The sequence below is a fragment of the Parasteatoda tepidariorum genome, chromosome 7, assembly GCF_982258835.1.
Source record: "Parasteatoda tepidariorum strain Cologne lab strain chromosome 7, Ptep-v5.0, whole genome shotgun sequence".
NCBI lineage: Eukaryota > Metazoa > Arthropoda > Arachnida > Araneae > Theridiidae > Parasteatoda > Parasteatoda tepidariorum.
In genome coordinates this window covers 102,313,069-102,331,517 of record NC_141761.1, presented here as the reverse complement: position 1 = coordinate 102,331,517, position 18,449 = coordinate 102,313,069, and the positions used below count along the sequence as shown (strand labels likewise).

The window sequence follows — 18,449 nt, the reverse complement described above, 5'->3', positions numbered from 1 at the left end:
GAAAAGAAAAATGTATGAAAATATAGTAATAATATGTAAGTTAGCAAAGCGTTTAAAAAAATATTTTTTTTTTTTGAATTTTATGTTTTGTAAAATAACTTTTTCTGAAATTTAGATGGTTTGAAAGCTCTGCTAGGAAACGGTAAGTGATTTTTTAATATCTTTAAGTTGTTATTTTATTTAACAATTATCTAAAAAAACTTTAAGCGTAAAATATGCAAAATTTTACGCCATTTTTAAGAATGTAAATTTAAATTGTAATACACAAAATATGAGAGAAATCGACCAAACAGTTCTTGAGAAATCAAATTTTAAGTTTACGATATTTTCAAAATAGACGACTTTTTCTAAATTAACATAGAATTTTCTCAACTTTGTACCATTCTTCTGACTAAACTATTGTGACCATATTGCGCTTACTCCCCGGTGAGATATCCGAGTTCATAGAGAAAAAAAAAGTGTGTTTAGTTCATTGCTTAAGCTATCGTATGATCTAATTAATTAACAAAATAGTTGTATTTTATGTATTAAAAGTTTAAAATTAGACTTACATACCCACGGAAAATAAAAATTACGCAACGAGTTATGGTAGAGAAGATAAACAGTTGAGAATTAACAAGTTTTTGGGACAGATTTTGTGACTTAAATATCGCATGCTCTAATTATTTAGCCATATGGAACTCAACCACTCGAACCATTAAGATTCAGTCCAAGAACGTGAAGATGCGAACATTAGATCAAAAGTTAAAAGTTATTCCGAACATTAGATATAAATAATTAATAAACTTGCATTATTACCATGTTTTTTTTTAAAGATTTTTATATTTTACTACAGCCGGCCAGGTGGCCGAGTGGTTAGCGTGTCTGCCTGCGGAGCCATTGGCCGCATGTTCGAATCCTGCTCAGGGCACGGATGTTTCTTTCTCTCTCTGTGTTCTATGTCCTTTCCTCTTTGTGTGAATGTGACCCGCCCTATAAACAGGTTTGTGGTTGTGTGACGTGGGCGATGCTGCTCCACCGCCGTGGCTTGGCCGCAGGTTCCCACTGGGTAACGAGAAGAGAGTAGCAGTTGTGGCATTTCTGTGGCCAATGGGACTACCCTAAGTGCCCGCCATTAAATATATATATATATTACTGCATGATACGGTTTTGTTTACTTTCATTTTCACTTCCGTCTCTTGCTTTGTATTACATGTTTATTTTGTTATTAGAAAAACAATTAATATTCAGAAAACACTTTTTTTCGGGCAAGAGAAGGAAAGCAATACTTTTGGTTAATATTATTACGTATCCGTTGATTTCATATTTTCATTACGTTTCAAATAAACTACTTTTCTAATTGTCTTATGTGCATCAAAATCAAAAATGTAAGCATTTTAATGAAATTTTATTAAATGAAATTTTTTTTTTTTAAAAAAAATGAAGTTTAATGAACTGGGGATAGTTCTATCTCTTTTTGCACCAAGTTTTTCTTTATATTTTAATCAAACATTAAGCAAAATTAAGCATTTACGCATGAGCAGTTTATTTTGTATTCTATAGGTATATATAAAGTATATAAGTATAAGCCTAAAGTATAAGCCTAGAAGTATATATTGAAGCCATAAAAAAATTCCAACTTTCAGCTGGAGCTTTATGATAAAATATGCATGCATAACCTAATTAAATATTTCTTATTTAGGGACAAATATATTTAGATTTATAATTTTATTATCTGATTATTATTATTTTTTATTTAGTACAAGAAAATTTCGGTGGTGGTGGTGAGTTGTTTTCACATATCAATTAAGAGTCTCAATTATTCTTTGTATTTGTTCTATGTTTAAGTCAATTAGAAGTGTTGACGCACATTATCAATAAATTTCAAGTCCTAACATAACATGATGAGAAAGGTTAAAGTATGATGAAAAGTAAAAAAATTATTGATTCCAAGTGTTAGTGTATATTTTATAACAAACTGCATTTAATTGTCATTGTTTCACTTATGCTGTATTCAATTTACATGTTTAGAATTTTATACTAGATTCAATAGGCTATAATCAGAAACGATTGAAATTTTGACGAATTATTTCCATCTCAGCTTTTAATAAAGAAACTTACCAACATTTTAAATCGAAAACGAAAATACAATCATTTTTATTGTTCTTTTTATTGTTTTGTTATGGATGCAAACCTTCGAAAGTTCTTTTATTGTTAAAATATTTACTTATTTAAGGGTCTTCTTTCAGCTGATTTAGCTGACATTTTAACCTCAGGTGAGTAATTTAATTAGTTGTACAATTTCAAGTAATTGTTTTTAGTAGGGATTACATATAAGTAGTTGTTGATCCTATAAACAAAATCAAGACCTTAAAGCTTAAATACATTTAAATGCCTGATAAGAAATGCTAATGTAAATTTGTGTAAATGCTAAAAAATTATTTGGATATTTTAATAATTATTTTGTGATTGAAATCGATATAAGTCTTAGTTTAAATTAGTTTTTTAATAATGATAAAAAATATTATAAAACGGAAAGTTTAAATTATATTAATGTTTTCTTATGGAATACTGATTAAACTGTTCAGTTATAATCTTAAATTTTGAAACATTGCCGTAATTTGTAAAAAAAAAAACACAAACACAGTTATAATAGTTTAGTTAACGACTTTTTAAAATTTTTTTTAATACTTCTAATTATTTGTGTAATAACTTTTTTTTAATTTAGATAGTTTAAAAATACTGTTAGCAGGCTCTAAGTGAATTTTTAATATCTTTCAGTTATGAAATAAATATATTCAAGCTGCCTCAAGTGGCTAGCTGACTTGTCAGTTTAATTTTAGAAAAACTCTTAATTTCGAGAAAAATATGTTTTGAATGTTAAATATTATATTTACATTCATTGATTAATTAATTATTATATCAAACATAGTTGAGATGGTTTACAAATTTAATTTGTTATGTTATAAATATCAACTCATAAGTGACAGTAGTCATCATATCTCTTGCTATCATATCTCTGTGGGGACTTTTAAATGAATGATTAATTTTACATTGAAGAATTAAAAGATTTAACTGATAAATAATTTACGTTTTTGAAGTTATAGTAGTTTTAAATGTTTTGTGTCCACAGGTTTCTAAGACCAAACACAGATTATGATTAATTTCTTTAATTTCATTAACGTCTTATTTATACTTGAATGTGTTATAATTTAGTTTCAAGTTAGTTGTCATTCAAATATGTAAAGGACTACGATGTCTAAACTCCAAAATACTTTTCTGCTTCATTGGAAATACTGACCTATAATTATACCATTGGTTTTAACTAAAACCCATATATGTCTAACAATAAATTTAGAGACAATACCTTATTTTTTAATGTAAGATCAAGATCCAAAAAAAAATTTATCTAGTGAATTTAAAACAAAATTTATTCGTGGTTTAAAAAGTTCTAACTAATTGATAAATTCATGTATAAATTTTTTTCTGTTTAGATGGACTGAAACACTTCTTAACTAACATTGCATGTTTGCCAAAAACATAATAAAAATAAATGCTCCACTCTGAATAACTTCCAATCTGAAGCTTGGACTCAATCTATATGGCTTGAGAGGTTGACCCTTAAATATGTTAATTAATTTGTTCAGACTGTACTTCACACTATAAAAAATCAGATGTAAAAAGCGTACTTTTTCTGAATTAACATACCTTTTTTACGACAGATTCGGATTTCTGACCCCCAAAAAATAGGGAGTAGCCGTAATGTGGGAAATATAGTCCCCATATTTTTGTCAGAAGGGATGTCCAAAGTTTGTACTCCTTAATATTAATTTTGCTTTCTGCGTACTTCGTTATCTCAAGAAATTTTTAAACAAAACGAAATATCTCTGCACACAATTATGAAATTCATTTATCTAAAGAATAAGTTAACTTCTAGTAAATACTTATTAAATTTTATTATTTTGTCGAAAAAATTTCCAATTGTAAGATTTTTCAAATTTTAGCATCATTTTGAAGAATTAAGTTCCCCATGATAAGATGAGAGAAATTGATGAAATAGTTCCTGGTAAATAAAATTTTAATATACGATATTTCCAAAACAAACTACTCGTTCAAAATTAACGTAGAAGGGTCCGAATTTTATAAAACTCTTCTGTACCGAATTATTGCAACCATATTTCCCAATTTGCTGCTACCCCCTATATTTTGAGGGTGAGAGATCCGATTCCGTCGAAAAAAAGGGTATGTGTTTTCTGAGAACGTAAGTTTTTGTGACTTATTTCCTGGTTTAAACTATCGTAAGTTCTCATTAATAGGCAAAATAGAATTCAACCTCTCGAACCAACAAGATTGAGTTCAAGAACGTGAAGATCTAAACATTAGCTCAAAAAGTATTCAGGGCAGTCCATCTATTTTTTTTTGCGCGCTGTATTTGTATATACATTATTCGAAAACTGGAGTTTAATGCATTAAAAGTAGAAAATTAGACTTACATACAGTGGCCAACTGAAAGTGAAAACTGCGTATGAGTTATGGTTCAGAAGATATACAGTTGAGATTTAATAAAGTTACTGTACATTAACCATCATGTCAACCATCTAATATTAACTTTTTGTAAAGGAGATACTTTCTAAAATTGATCAAGATTTCAAAAATAGTAATTTTTATGAATAGTCATGCATACAACATCTCTCTTAATCTTTTGTTTAATAAATGGACATAATGAATAAGTCACGTGTGTTTTGTTTCTAAACCTTTATTTGCAGGAGCTGATATTATTCTTAATGACACATTGCGCATTTGAGGGAGTTATTTTCTTTACCCTAATTAAAAGAAAAATTAAATTATCTTTCATTTCTGTTTTCAATTAATTATCTTTGAAAGTTGCCTTCTTATAGATGCCGGAATATCTGCTATGCTGCATTCTACTGATTTGTCTATCAAACTGGCAAGCTCCGCAAGTTGATCGACATTTCAAAAATAGCAATTTGTGACAATTATTATTAAAAAACATTAAACTAAAGTGCATTTGAAATCATATAGATAGATAAAAGTGCCAGTAAAAATACGAATGATTAATCACTGTATAAGAGGGAAGAGCCCATAATGACGTAGGAAGGCATTTTTGGCTATGGATCAATGCGTAATTTTTAATCTTTAGGATGCGCGTAGCCTCTCTTTCTTTGTATTAAGTTAACCTGCATTTGCTTTTAATTTCAGTTAATGGAATGGCAGGAAAATTTGGATCGGACAGTTTAGGTTCGTTAGGAGGTGGAGGTGAATTTCGAAAGAGACTTTCAAGAATAGGGAAAGAAAATGGAGGAGCAGGAGGAGAAAGTGGAGGAGAAGATGGAGGAGCAGGAAAGGAAGATGGAGAAGCAGGAGGAGGAAATGGAGGAGAGGAAAGAAGTTATGGAGGATCGGCAGGTGGAAATGGAGGTGAATTCCAACATGGAAATTTCGGGGGGTCTGCGTTAGGAGAATCAGGAAATTTAAACATCGGTTTTCCTCGGAGGGAAAGAAGAATTTGGACACATAAAACTCTTTAGCTAGGTAAATGTATTTTTATTTCGTAGTTAATTTATTGTTCAGTTTATTTTATTTCCATTATGAGTATTGTTAATAAAAAGTCAAAAACTTCACAAAGTATTAGTTTGGAATCAATGTACTTGTAAAAACAGTTATTAATTTATTACTAAAGTTATAATTCTACTTTAATACACATACTATCCGTTGTCGCTTGAAAAACAACTATTTACAAAAATAAAAGAATTGTATGAAATCGTTATTTTTGAATACATATGTAACATAATATAATATAATATAATATAATATAATATAATATAATATAATATAATATAATATAATATAATATAATATAATATAATATAATATAATATAATATAATATAATATAATATAATATAATGTAATGTAATGTAATGTAATGTAATGTAATGTAATGTAATATAATATAATATAATGTATAATTATTAATAATATAATATATAATTAATAATATAATATTTCAACTACAAATGTTTTCTAGGAAAAGAATTAGAGAATTTAACAGACATTTAATTATTGAACGAAATAAAATGTCCTATGCAATTTTAACATGAAAATCTGTTACGTAGAAAATGTCTGCTTTTATAATTTTCTTAGAATACTGAATAGAATATAATTAAAAGTTTTCTTCCTGAAAAAAAAAGAAATAATATGGTATGTGAAAAAATAAAGCGAAAATAACATGCAGTAAATGTGATAAAAAATTAACAATAGTATCAAATTAATGTAAGCGAATATTTATTTGAAATTAAAGTTGGTTTTGATAAAGGTTTTGATGGAAAAATAAGCGATTGAAATTATTTCGACAATTATTTTAAACAAAGACTGTCTTTTTGTTATAATAGTTTGTATGGTTTCAATAATAAAAAGAAATTTACTATTTTACTTTAATTGCAAGAACAGTACTATTTATTGTAATTTGATTCATTTTATGTAAACTTCACTTCTTTTTGCGTCAAAAAACTGCTGTTATATTTGGGTTGATATTTTTGTGCTAAAAGAGGCTTAATAAGGCGTTTAAGATGTAAACTGTAGTTTTTATCTCAGCTTTATTTTGATTTCATAATTTTTAAAATTACAATAACTTAAATATTTTTCAGGTTAACCTGCTTTAATGCCTGGTATGATGTATATATATTGTCCGAAGAGGTTGTATTTCTAAATTATTTGAAATTTATATATGATCAATAAATGTTTTTTAGATGCATATGATGTTCATGAATTTTCAAACAAACTTTAAAAACAGAATCAAACTTTTATGAGTACTTCAAATAATCACTGTAATTTACTTGGTAATTTAATTAATTTAGAGACCACTCATACATTTAAAAAAAATGTATCAGGAGGAATCTCATAACTCCTAGAGGAATCCTATAACTTTATAAAAATATCCTATTACTTACCGTCGGGATAACATGTGTTTCATTATTGCATTTTTTTGATATAAAATAATATTTTCGCAAAAAAAGAAAAAAAAACACAAAAATCACTTTGTTAAAAAAATAAGTAATTATAAATTGCGTTTAATCTTTTTGCAATTCATTCAGTTAATTCTAGAATTTATTTCAATTATCACAATTTCATGTTAGCACATTTTGTTAATATGTTAATAAAAACAAAATAAATGATTCACAGTATTTGAAAAAATAATCAACTGTAATTGCACATGGAAATAAATGAACTAAAGAAAACAAAATACGTGACACAATAAGAAGAAATGAAAGAGAAGTACGTTGCATGTCATGTATATGTCATGTGGTGCTGTATGTCATGTACTTGTTAACAACATGACATACAACGTCAACCTAACGGCATTATATTAATTTAATTGGTAAACTACAACGTATAAAGAGTCATTTTTAAGGAGAAAATATTAATAAATGAGAAATAATCTTAGAACAAATCAAATTAGAATATATAAAATTAAAAAAGTGTGATCGGTATAAAAATGTTCCTTTTAGCATCTCAAATATCAATTCTCTAGTTTATTTCATGCAGTTTGCAGAGCGGCTTGAGAAAGATAATTTTACTAGTAAATTAAATACATCGTCAACCTTAATCCATTACGTTAATTCAAATAAGAAACTACAACGGATATACAGTCATTTTTAAAGCGTAAAGGGGGGAAAATATTTGTAAATGGGAAATAACCTTCGAACAAATCTGATTTGAAAAGGGGAAAAAGGTGATAAGTTTAAAAATTAATATAGTCCTTTCAGCGCGACAAATATCAACGTTCTAGTTACATTCCTGCTATCTGCAGAGAGCCTGAGATGTAATTTTACTTGCAAATGAAATACAGAGTCAACCTATGTCAATTCAAATAAGAAACTAAAACGGATAAAAGGTCGTTTTAAAAGCATAAAAAAGAGGAATGTTTTAATAAATTGGAAATAACCTCCTGACAAATCAAATTGAAATTTGAAAAATAATAAATAAAAAAAAAGCATGATAGGTTCAATAACAGAAACAGTCCTTTCACCACGTCAAATATCAACTCTCGAGTAGCCATCCTGTAATCTGCAGAGCACCTGGAAAGAGTTTTACTTGCACAACATCAGCCTTACGTCATTATGAAAATACTAACTGCTATTCAAGTTTTCTTAGCATTGGGAGGGAGCGATTTTCATTCTCTTTTCTTAATTCTTCTTTTTTTCGCTTATTGCATAAAATCCAAAGTAATCATAATATTTCCAAAGAAGTGGAAATAAACAACAGTTACTTATAAAAGACAGCTCAAAATATTTAAGATTAATCTCGCTAAGTTATGAAAGTTTTCTTGCACGTAACTTATTAAAATCTTTTCTATCTCCGGTTATTTTCCTCAGCCAATCACATTGGAAATATTTTTAACGTTCCATTCAAAAAGGGAGGATAGAATGTTTTGTTTTAAAAAATCCTTGGTTATCAGTGATTTTAAATCCGTCGGGAACGTATTGTTTACGACACCATCAATTTCTTGAGTATCTACATTTGTCATGAGGTTTATGATAAAACGTTGCCTTTTGTTGTAAATGTCACCCAAGCAGAACTAATATTTGAATATAAATGTAAATTTATGAAAAATGTAACAGTGTTTTTGCAATTTTCTTTTCTTAGTTGACTTATGATAGTTTTGGAGGAAAACGCCTCAGATAGAATTAGCATTTTCTTCCGTTGTTTAAAAGAATGAGCTGTAACTTAAAATGATTTCTTACACAGGGGGGGGGGGAGTAAATATTATGACCAAGTTTAAAACAAATGTTTTTCCCTCAAAATTTTGTGAAATGTTTGCTTAGCTTAACACATTTTATACACGAGTCGCAAACAAAAGCAACAAAACTTAGCAACAAAAGTAACAAATTTTAGTAAGAAAAAGCAGCAAACTAGTAACGAAAATAACGAATCATAGTAACAAAAATAACAAAACCTGATACAAAAATGACAAATCATAGTTACAAAAGTAGCAAATCTTAGTAACAAAAGTAACAAATTTTAGTAACAAAAGTAACCAAACTGAGAAGCAAAAGTAATAACACAAGTCACAAGCCTAAATAACAAAAAACACTTAATCACAAAACTTTGCAAACAAAAAAATAGACATTCCAATATCAGAATGCAATTTTTTTGGTTCCATCTTAGAGGAAAGGTCATAAGATATTGGAATCCTTAAAAGAAATTTTTGTTCACAAACTGAGATAAAATATCGGTAGATAAGTTGTGGCTTATATTTAAAAAAATTTGGTGTTACCTTTACAGCTTATCATTAAGGTCACTAATGATAATGCTAAATATTATGAGTCGTAATGTTTCCATGTCTAGTTGGAAGTTCAGTAGGTTGAATTTAAAATTTTGTATACATATGTAAAAGTTTATTTAACCACACTGCAAATATGAACACAAAAGTAGAATAACTTTCTGCTGACTTTCTTTTCCGTGCATTGCTTTTGATAACAGATCTGATTGCTGATCTTAATAAATACCAGATAACATATTGTAAGGTTAGTTTTGAAGTAGCAGCAACCTTTTCCACAAAATCCCAATAAAGTTTATAAATGATTAGCTAAAAAACCATTTAAGCTTAAAGCAATCTTAAATTTAACTACGATAGTTGACGCGCAATGAAGTTCGCATTAAACTTGCATAAACAGCCCTTTAATTTCGAGATTGAATCTCAAAACACTGCATATCATCATTAAAAAAATGTTGCATTTGGAAACCTTAATATACAAAGGGAAAGACGAAAGGGAAGGAACAAAATCAAGGTTTTCAAAGCAAAGAAATTACATTTTTTGTGGTAATGCGTACCTTTCTTCAATCTTTAAAAAATAATATTAGCGTTATAAGATTTGTGCTTTGTAGGAATAATTATTAACCAGTCAACCTTAATGTATCAATCAAGAGAAATATTAAATACAATGTTTGCTATCTTGGAATAGCATGATGGTAATTGGAAAACGTATTTTTGGAATCATAATCAAGGCAGCAAAAATGAAGGTAGAAACGTAACTAATATTTTGTCAGACACTTAAAAACCTAACTACTTCAAAGTGACTCTAATATAAGAAATCAATCTAGAGTGAAAGCGCTTAAAAAATTTATTATATTTTTAATCACAAGAACGTTGTAAAATTATTCAAAAGCGCCTTTCACCTTCTTATAAAAACATATATAACTGATAATTTTATGGCAATCACAAATAATTTCTTTCAGTTAAGTTTCGGTAAGGTTTCCTAATTGCTGGGATAACATTTAAATTAGGATAAATTTCAATGACTTTGATATTGTGTTGCCATCTATTTATTAGACAGAAAACTAATTTTCGAAGAGCAAGAACTTAATTTTATCGATAATCGTGATTAAAATATGTTAGAATGGGATACCTGTAAGTGAAGTCATAGTAGGTGAATCATGGCATTTGTAGAGTGAGTGTGTCCAGCCAATCAGGTTCAACACACACGCGTGATATGTCTTACAGGAATTCAATTAAATCTGATTTAAATCACATGGTTTCAGGCATAATCACTTTAAATTCATTTTCGAGTTACAAATATCCAAATAGCACAATAAATACTCATAATTTTTAAATGAGCTTCTTCTAATCACATACTATACTTTAAGGATGTTTGCAATGTGATTGAAACATCATTCCCGGGAGTATTTTTAAGCTTTAGATGCATATATTTTAAACAGCAATTATAAAGTTTAGTTTAATTTTAAACTACTACATAATCAACTATGTAAAAGCAAAGAGAATTCAATGGCTATGACATCTTGAGAGAATGTAGGAAAACAGAGGCACTAAGAAGATATTCAAGGGGCAGTGCCAGGGCCAAAGGAAAAGAGGAAGGCCAGTCAAAATATGGTTTGACGAGGTGGAAAAAGACCTTAAGATTCTAAAAGTTCGAAATTGGAAGCTAAGACAGGCGACTTTGAAGGGAAATTGTTAGTAAGGCTATGGTCCAACATGGACTGTAATGCCAGGGAGTTAGTTAGTTGGTTTTAGTTTAATTTTCTACTCTAGTTCCCTCTAATGGCAACTAAGTGAAGAGAATATACCAAAAGTGTCTTATATTCTACTGAAAATACTACAGCATGTAATGTAAGATAGTATTAAAAATTGTATCAAGAATTTTTCCCCAAATGCATGAATTCAAAATTAAGGATGTTTAACTATAGCAAATCTTTCTTAAATCAAGGAAATACCATGAGTAAATTGTTTTCTATGCTGCATTTTTGCTGCCAATGTTTAGTTATTATTATTATTTGCCTTCATACAACGCAGGGTATTTAAATATCTAGTACCCACGAAATATTCGATGATTTGAAAAAATTAAATATAGAAAAATGAAGAAATAGAAATAAGTTGAAAGTTGAGCTCTGTTTAAAAAAGAAAAAAAAAACAGAATTTGTTTTTAAAACTAACCACAAAGTTCGACTGCAGATGACTATGCAGATATGAAGAATTATAAATTCAAACTCAAATATTTTCACAGGAGATTTTTCACAGACTTGCACACCTTTCCAGCCGCAAATGGCAGTTATTTTGAAAACATTGCTTGATAGTTTTTTTGTCAGCAGTGCTACCTGTTGATCATATCTGTCTTTAATTTTGAAACACCTTGATGAAAAGAAAAACAGAAAAAAAGACTTTTTTTCCTCGGCAGAACGCAGCAGATCATAAATTTCAATCTCCTTAAGTTTTTCTCTAATTGGATTTTCAAGATATCGTTGCTTTCTAAGACACTCGAATCCAAGCAATTATCATATTCTTGACGCTTTACATCATTGCTGTAAAAAAATCCAATAAAACTCATTGAAAAGAAATAAAAGTTCGAAACACGCATAAAGTTCCTTAGATTAAAAATCGAAAAACAGTTTATTTTCCCTCTTAGATACATAAATCAAGTTTTTATTGGATCGGTTAAGTTTTCCTTTTAAGGCATTTCTAAAACCCTGAAGCCTTTATTTCCCATTTTATAACCACATTTGTTTAAAGCACTCTCTAAAGAAATTGCTTCCCTATTGAATGCAGCTTTATTTAATCCTTTCTTATTATTTTTTCTCAAATAGCAATATATCACTGACTGGCTTACAATTGATTACATGTAAAATATTATTTTCAGAACAGAAATATCGAAACCAATCAGGAATGTCGAAAGGAATGATTTATTTCTGATCATTTGAATAGGTCTCAATTTTTAAATTCTCATTTCGTTTTTTAAATATATTGTTGATTAATCTAAATATATCATAACAATGTGATTTATTTTTTTAAAAAGCAACTTGTAAATTTATTATTCATCGGTTTCTTTATAAAAAGAAACTATCTGTCTTATTACTTATCATAATGTTTATTATATATATATATTTTTTTAAATTTTGTTTTAGAGTGTTTTGTATTTGCTATCTTTTTAAACGAATCTGTTCGTCCACCCACGTGGTCTCATGTCACTCCCACAAAAAAAAAAAAAAAAAAAAAAAAGCGTGATTGCAAGCATATAAAATATCTGCACCACGCGTGCCTAGAACTTCTTCAATTCTTTTCATATTTTTACGTTAGAATGAAAAAAAAGACAACTTAAATTGGCCGAAAGTATTTCGCCTCGTATTTTTAAATCTATAGCTTGCTTTTATGAAATACGTCTTGAATACGTCTAAAACGAGTTGGTTCTATGGTGCAAAGTTTCAAAATGGGTCTCTGAAATGTTTCTCATAACATTAAATTTCAGACATTTTTTTTTTCATTTTGAGCATGAGTTACAAAATTCCATCTATTCTCCAAAGCATACGTTGCAACTATTTAAGAATAGAATTTCTTGGAAAAAAACTGTCGTCTAATAAATTCCGGTTTCACATTGCAAATTTCCGATATAAATAGCTGAGTAAAATAAATCCCTTAAAATGTAATTTTTCTGTGAAATTTTTTCTCAAATTCAAACTTGTTTTAAAGCAAGTTTAAGACGAAAGAAACGTTTAACTTTAATCTTACGCTAATATTTTAATACGCCAATATATGATAACACCAATATTTCAAATAAGAACACTAGCTAATGCTGCAGTTTTTTAAAGATTTTGTTGAAAAAAATTACTTGAAAATACTTTAAGTTCCATGGTTAAAATTTGAGATTTCTATTTATGACGTGTCCACAAAAAAAAAGAAAAATCAGACACATTTTAAGTAGTGTTCACAATTTTATTTACTGCAAGTTTCGGATAATGCTACAGCTTAATTCCAAAGCATAAGCTACTATTTTTAAAAAGGACTCTAATAAAAAACATTTCACGTCATTACATAAAACCGTTTCAGTTCTGCATTGAATCTCTGGAGGGCTCATTATGATGTAAAATTGCAGTCAAATTTCAACTCAAACTCACGCAGTTTGTATCACCGAATCAGTCAAACAAATGTACAGATCAACTCCTAAGTTTATGCCAGTATTTTAAATCCCCTCTGCAGAGGATCAAAATTGCGATGGCATGTCTTCAAATCATCCTCAGTAATTTTTCCCAGACCGTCACCAATACAACGTTGTGAAGCTCTAGTGAGACGTAAAAAAAGTACCTACCTACCCATGATTTTAATAAATGACATTTCTGGAAAACCTTGCAATCTAAACAATGTCTGTTTGTTGGAGCAAATATTTGAAGCGAATCTCTAAATTATTACTAGAAACTTTATATGCCAGTAGTATATTCTCCCAAAACTAAATTGTTTAACTACATATTTTTGACAAAATTACAAATTCAACTCCCGAAAATAGATTTTCTTGAAAATAATTAATCAATCAAAAAAGGGTTAAATTCTCATTGCTTGTGTTCCTATATGTATTCCATGAGGGCCGTGATGACTCTGGGGATACAACGTTTGCCGTCCAATGAGGTGAACCGGGTTCGAATCCCCGAGATAGTTTGGTCATACGAATTTCACATCCGCCTTGCACCGACCACAGTGTCGACGTAAAATATCCTCAGTGATAAACGGATCATGGGTAAAAGTCCCCTTACCGCAGAGTTGGCCAAACATGTAATCGATTACATTTTTTGACTACAGTAATCAATTACTTGTAATCATGATTATAATTTTCAAAAATGTTGATTACAGCTGTAATCATGATTACAATATTAATTACAGTAATCAATTACTTGTAATCGTGATTACAAAGTTTGATTACAGCTGTAATAATGATTACATAGTCAATTACAGTAATCAATTACTTGTAATCGTGATTACAACTTTCAAAAAATTTTGATTACAGCTGTAATCAAGATTACAATTTTGATTACAGTAATCAATTACTTGTAATCATTATTCCAAGTAATTGCGATTACAAGTAATCACAACAAAAACGATTACGGGCAATTATGATTACAAGTAATCAAAATATATGATTACATGTAATCATGATTACATGCAATTTGATTACATGTAATTTGATTACATACAATCTAAATACACGATTACAAGACTATTGTATTCTTATAAATGATTATATTTTACAGTAGATAGTACAATGTATTTTATAATGATACATTTTGCACGTATTTACATGTAATGCATTTTGTACGTATTTGTATACGTACAAATGAATGTAACTAAAATGTATGTACAGATGATTTTATCTAGTGCATATGTTCAGACTTTTTAGTTTCACACACATATACATACACTTATATTGTAAGTATAAAATATATGTACGTGTGCATATAGATAATAATACGTATGTATGTGCAAACAATGTAGACATGTACATTTATACTCAATGAATATATGCATTTTATGCAAATATTTGTGTATGCAAAATGTATATCTATGTTCATGTACGCATGTATATACAAGTACTTGTTGTTTGTTCGAACATACATACATTGTCTGTACAATGTATGTCCCATGCATGCATGTGCAATTTATTTATGAACAGTATAATATATGTATGCATGTACAATATAGGTACATGTGTAGTATGTACAATATATGTATGTATACATGTACATGATATGCATGTCCATGTCCAATGTATTTATGTACATATAAACAATATGTTCACGTTCAATGTATGCATCCAAATATGTATAACAAATTTGTGTACGATTGTACGTACATTGGGAGCATTTTTATTTTACACATATTCATACATACATTCGACATGCATAACGTATGTACATACACACATTTGAGATGCATATATTGTACAGATGAATATATTGTACAGATGTATATTCATATAATGTATATATGATGAAATGAACGTATGTGTGTACATATACAGTACATATGTGCATAAATATATAAGGCATAATTCTTTCGAACAAATTTTACATGTGTACATGCATGCTATCCCTATCTATGCATATGGTGCAATGTATATATGTCCAATGAATGTATCCACACATGTACAATGCACGTATGTTCCATGTATGCATATCCATATGTACTATATGCATGTACAATACATGAATGTATGTACATACATTGTACATGCGTACATACATTACGCGTATACATATGTACATGACATTTATGTCTAAATAAGTGTACAATGCAATAAATAAAATGCATGTAAGTTAACTTTTAATGACTCAATCAAGTTAAATGACAAAATCAAACGATATTTAAATTTAGTTTTCAGCTTTAATTGTTCTATATCATTTTGAAATTCTTTGAATAAAAAATTATTTTCAGGTATTTTCATGAAATGTTTGACAATACAGATTTATTTTCTTTATAACATAATACATGATTCATAGAAATTTTTTAAATTGTAAAAAAAACGGTAAATTTTATATGTGGAAATAATATTTAGAAATTTAAAATAAAATTATCGTTTGCTTTCTAAAAAATATGAGGTCGAGTTTAATATGCCTTAGAATAAATTTTAAAACAAACTTTAATAACTTTACTTATATAAATTTTTTTAATGTATGCACAATGTATGTGTATATTGTAATTTCATATATGTAAATGTACGCATGTATTTATACATTACTTGTAATTATGTACATGTATACCCATGCAGCATGAAAGGGCAAATAAACGTTAAAAATCCGTTTGTCCGTTATAAGGTTTTGGTCTTACGTTAAAATTACGTTAATTTCACGTGATGATTTTCACCATTTCTTCATTCGTTAAAACGTATACGTTAAAATTACGTTAATTTCGCGTGATGATTTTCACCATTTCTTCATTCGTTAAAACGTATACGTTAAAATTACGTTAATTTCACGTAATGATTTTCACCATTTCTTCATTCGTTAAAACGTATACGTTAAAATTACGTTAATTTTACGTAATGATTTTCACCATTTCTTCATTCGTTAAAACGTATACGTTAAAATTACGTTATTTTAACGTTATCAATTTTCCCTTTAAATATTTCGTTAAAAATACGTACTTAAAATACGTTATTTTAACGTGTACATTTTATCCATTTTTTGACCGTTTTTTAAAAACGTTTTATTAGCGAAAAATTGACGTTTTGTTGCATAGTTATATTTACGTAAATTTTTTGGGATTATAAACGTAAATTTAATTGTAAAAATGTTTCAAACAAAAAGGATGAACCTGTGAGAGCCCAAGAAAGATAATCTTTTACGTCTCTCTTGAATTCGAATAAACTGAACATTGCAGATTTTCATCACAATTCATATTTAATTTTTAATACTTATAATTATTTTTGTTTCATTAAACTGGTTATAAATATTTGCTTGTTGATAATATTGAGTCGGCTCATTATCAGTAACTGACAAGGGAAATATGAGTTTTAATTCTTATATAACTAAACTATGATGAAAATTAAGAAATTTTCCGAAATACTGAATAATGTAAACATTTTCTACAACTTGACATGCAACGAACATACCGTAGAAACACATTATACTTAAATTTAAATTATCTCTGTCAAGAACAAGAGTCGTGGTGTAGTGGTTACAGCGTTCGCCTCAAGGGTACGGCGTCCTAGGTTCGAGCCTACTCTAGTGCTATGCGAATACTAATAAATATTATTATTCAAAGATCTTAATATAAAAAATTTATTTTTCTGTTATGTAAAAATTGATTCACTATTTTTTTATATTTCAATTATCGCTCACCATACTAGTTTATGAAAAATAATTTTAATATTATAATTATTATTTTCTACTTCAATCAACATGAAATAGAAACGATTATTTTTGGTTAATTTTGTTAACATTTATTTATTAATTTCTTACTTTGCAATAATCGCTTACCGTATATAAGTTTTTTCAAAATAATTGCTAAGAAATGAGTCTACTTTTAAATTCCATGTTCTTACTGCATGAAAGAGACATATACTTTATTTTAAAATACTGATTTAATTTTTTTTTTTCCTTCCAGAAACTTCATAAATTGTAAAAATAGAATTAAAGTATTTTGAAAAATTTATCAATCTTGATTCTTTAATGTATATAATATTTATTAATGAAAAAAAACATACATATCAAAAGACAGGTTAAAAGATAATTCTCAAAATTAGTTTTCGTAATAAAATTTAGTGTGGGAAGTTTTAAAATATTGGTTGTTATTAAAAGACGTTTTTACACACAACAACGTTTTTACAAATTTATTAAATTTTGCTTTGAATCTTGAATTTTATAATCTGGAAATTGTTTAATTATAAAATCTCAATTGCAGTAAGTAAATTATTTATGAAAATCATATATAGTAAAAAATAATATAAATTTATAAAATATAGAAAATAATATAAAATAGCATAAAATATAAATAATAATTGTAAGTTTTGTTGTAATGTCAGAAAAATAATTTTTTTTTATAAGAGCAAGTAATGATAATTCTTTATTTCTTTGCAAAATATTATTTATGAGTGAGTTTTTGTGTATGTGAAATTGAAGTACTTTTAAAAATAGTTAGAGAGTTCGGTTTATTTTTCCGAACTGTCAGTTTTAGGCTTTCTTGCATTAAATAGTCTGTTTTTTTTTTTTTTTGTTTTTTTTTTTAATTTTTTTTTTTTTTAATCATATCTGGCAATAATGTTACATAACAGGGAATTTTAGTAAAATTTTCCTAGGGACACAATGCTTGGAAGGATTTAAATAGCTAATGAAGTTAAATAAATTGTTTTTAATTATTTAGATCATATAAATAAAAAAGAAAAGGATTTAAGTAAGGAAAAGAGAAAGTTCCTCAAAAATTGAAGTTAAGACCTAAATTTTGCAATGGTAATACATAGACCCTGAAAAAAAAAAAAAAAAAAAAAAACACCTTTGAGGGAAAAAAAAAAAGGTCTCGCAGTGGACTGATCGTTAAGACACGGTTCCCAGCAGATCACCGAAGTCAAACATCACTGGCTGCGGTCAGTGTGCAAGTGCCACTTGGATCAGTCTGCGTAGGGACCGAGGGTGTGCGGTATTGGTCCTCGTTAAACTGTGCTACCGTAAAGTGCTCGA

The 18,449-nt window shown here is 28.1% G+C and overlaps 1 protein-coding gene across 3 annotated transcripts in view; it reads left to right on the top strand.

Annotated features, from left to right (window-relative positions):
* Positions 1–6,753, top strand: part of LOC107453704 (uncharacterized) — a 52,077-nt gene extending 45,324 nt beyond the window's left edge. For all 3 annotated transcript variants that reach the window (XM_087168368.1, XM_087168369.1, XM_087168367.1), the window contains 5 exons: positions 116–142; positions 1,740–1,763; positions 2,229–2,255; positions 5,200–5,532; positions 6,647–6,753. In XM_087168368.1, the coding sequence (XP_087024494.1) occupies positions 116–142; positions 1,740–1,763; positions 2,229–2,255; positions 5,200–5,528 (407 nt within the window). In that variant the 3' untranslated portion in view covers positions 5,529–5,532; positions 6,647–6,753. The remainder of the gene's footprint in view (positions 1–115; positions 143–1,739; positions 1,764–2,228; positions 2,256–5,199; positions 5,533–6,646) is intronic.
* Positions 6,754–18,449: the final 11,696 nt, after the last annotated feature.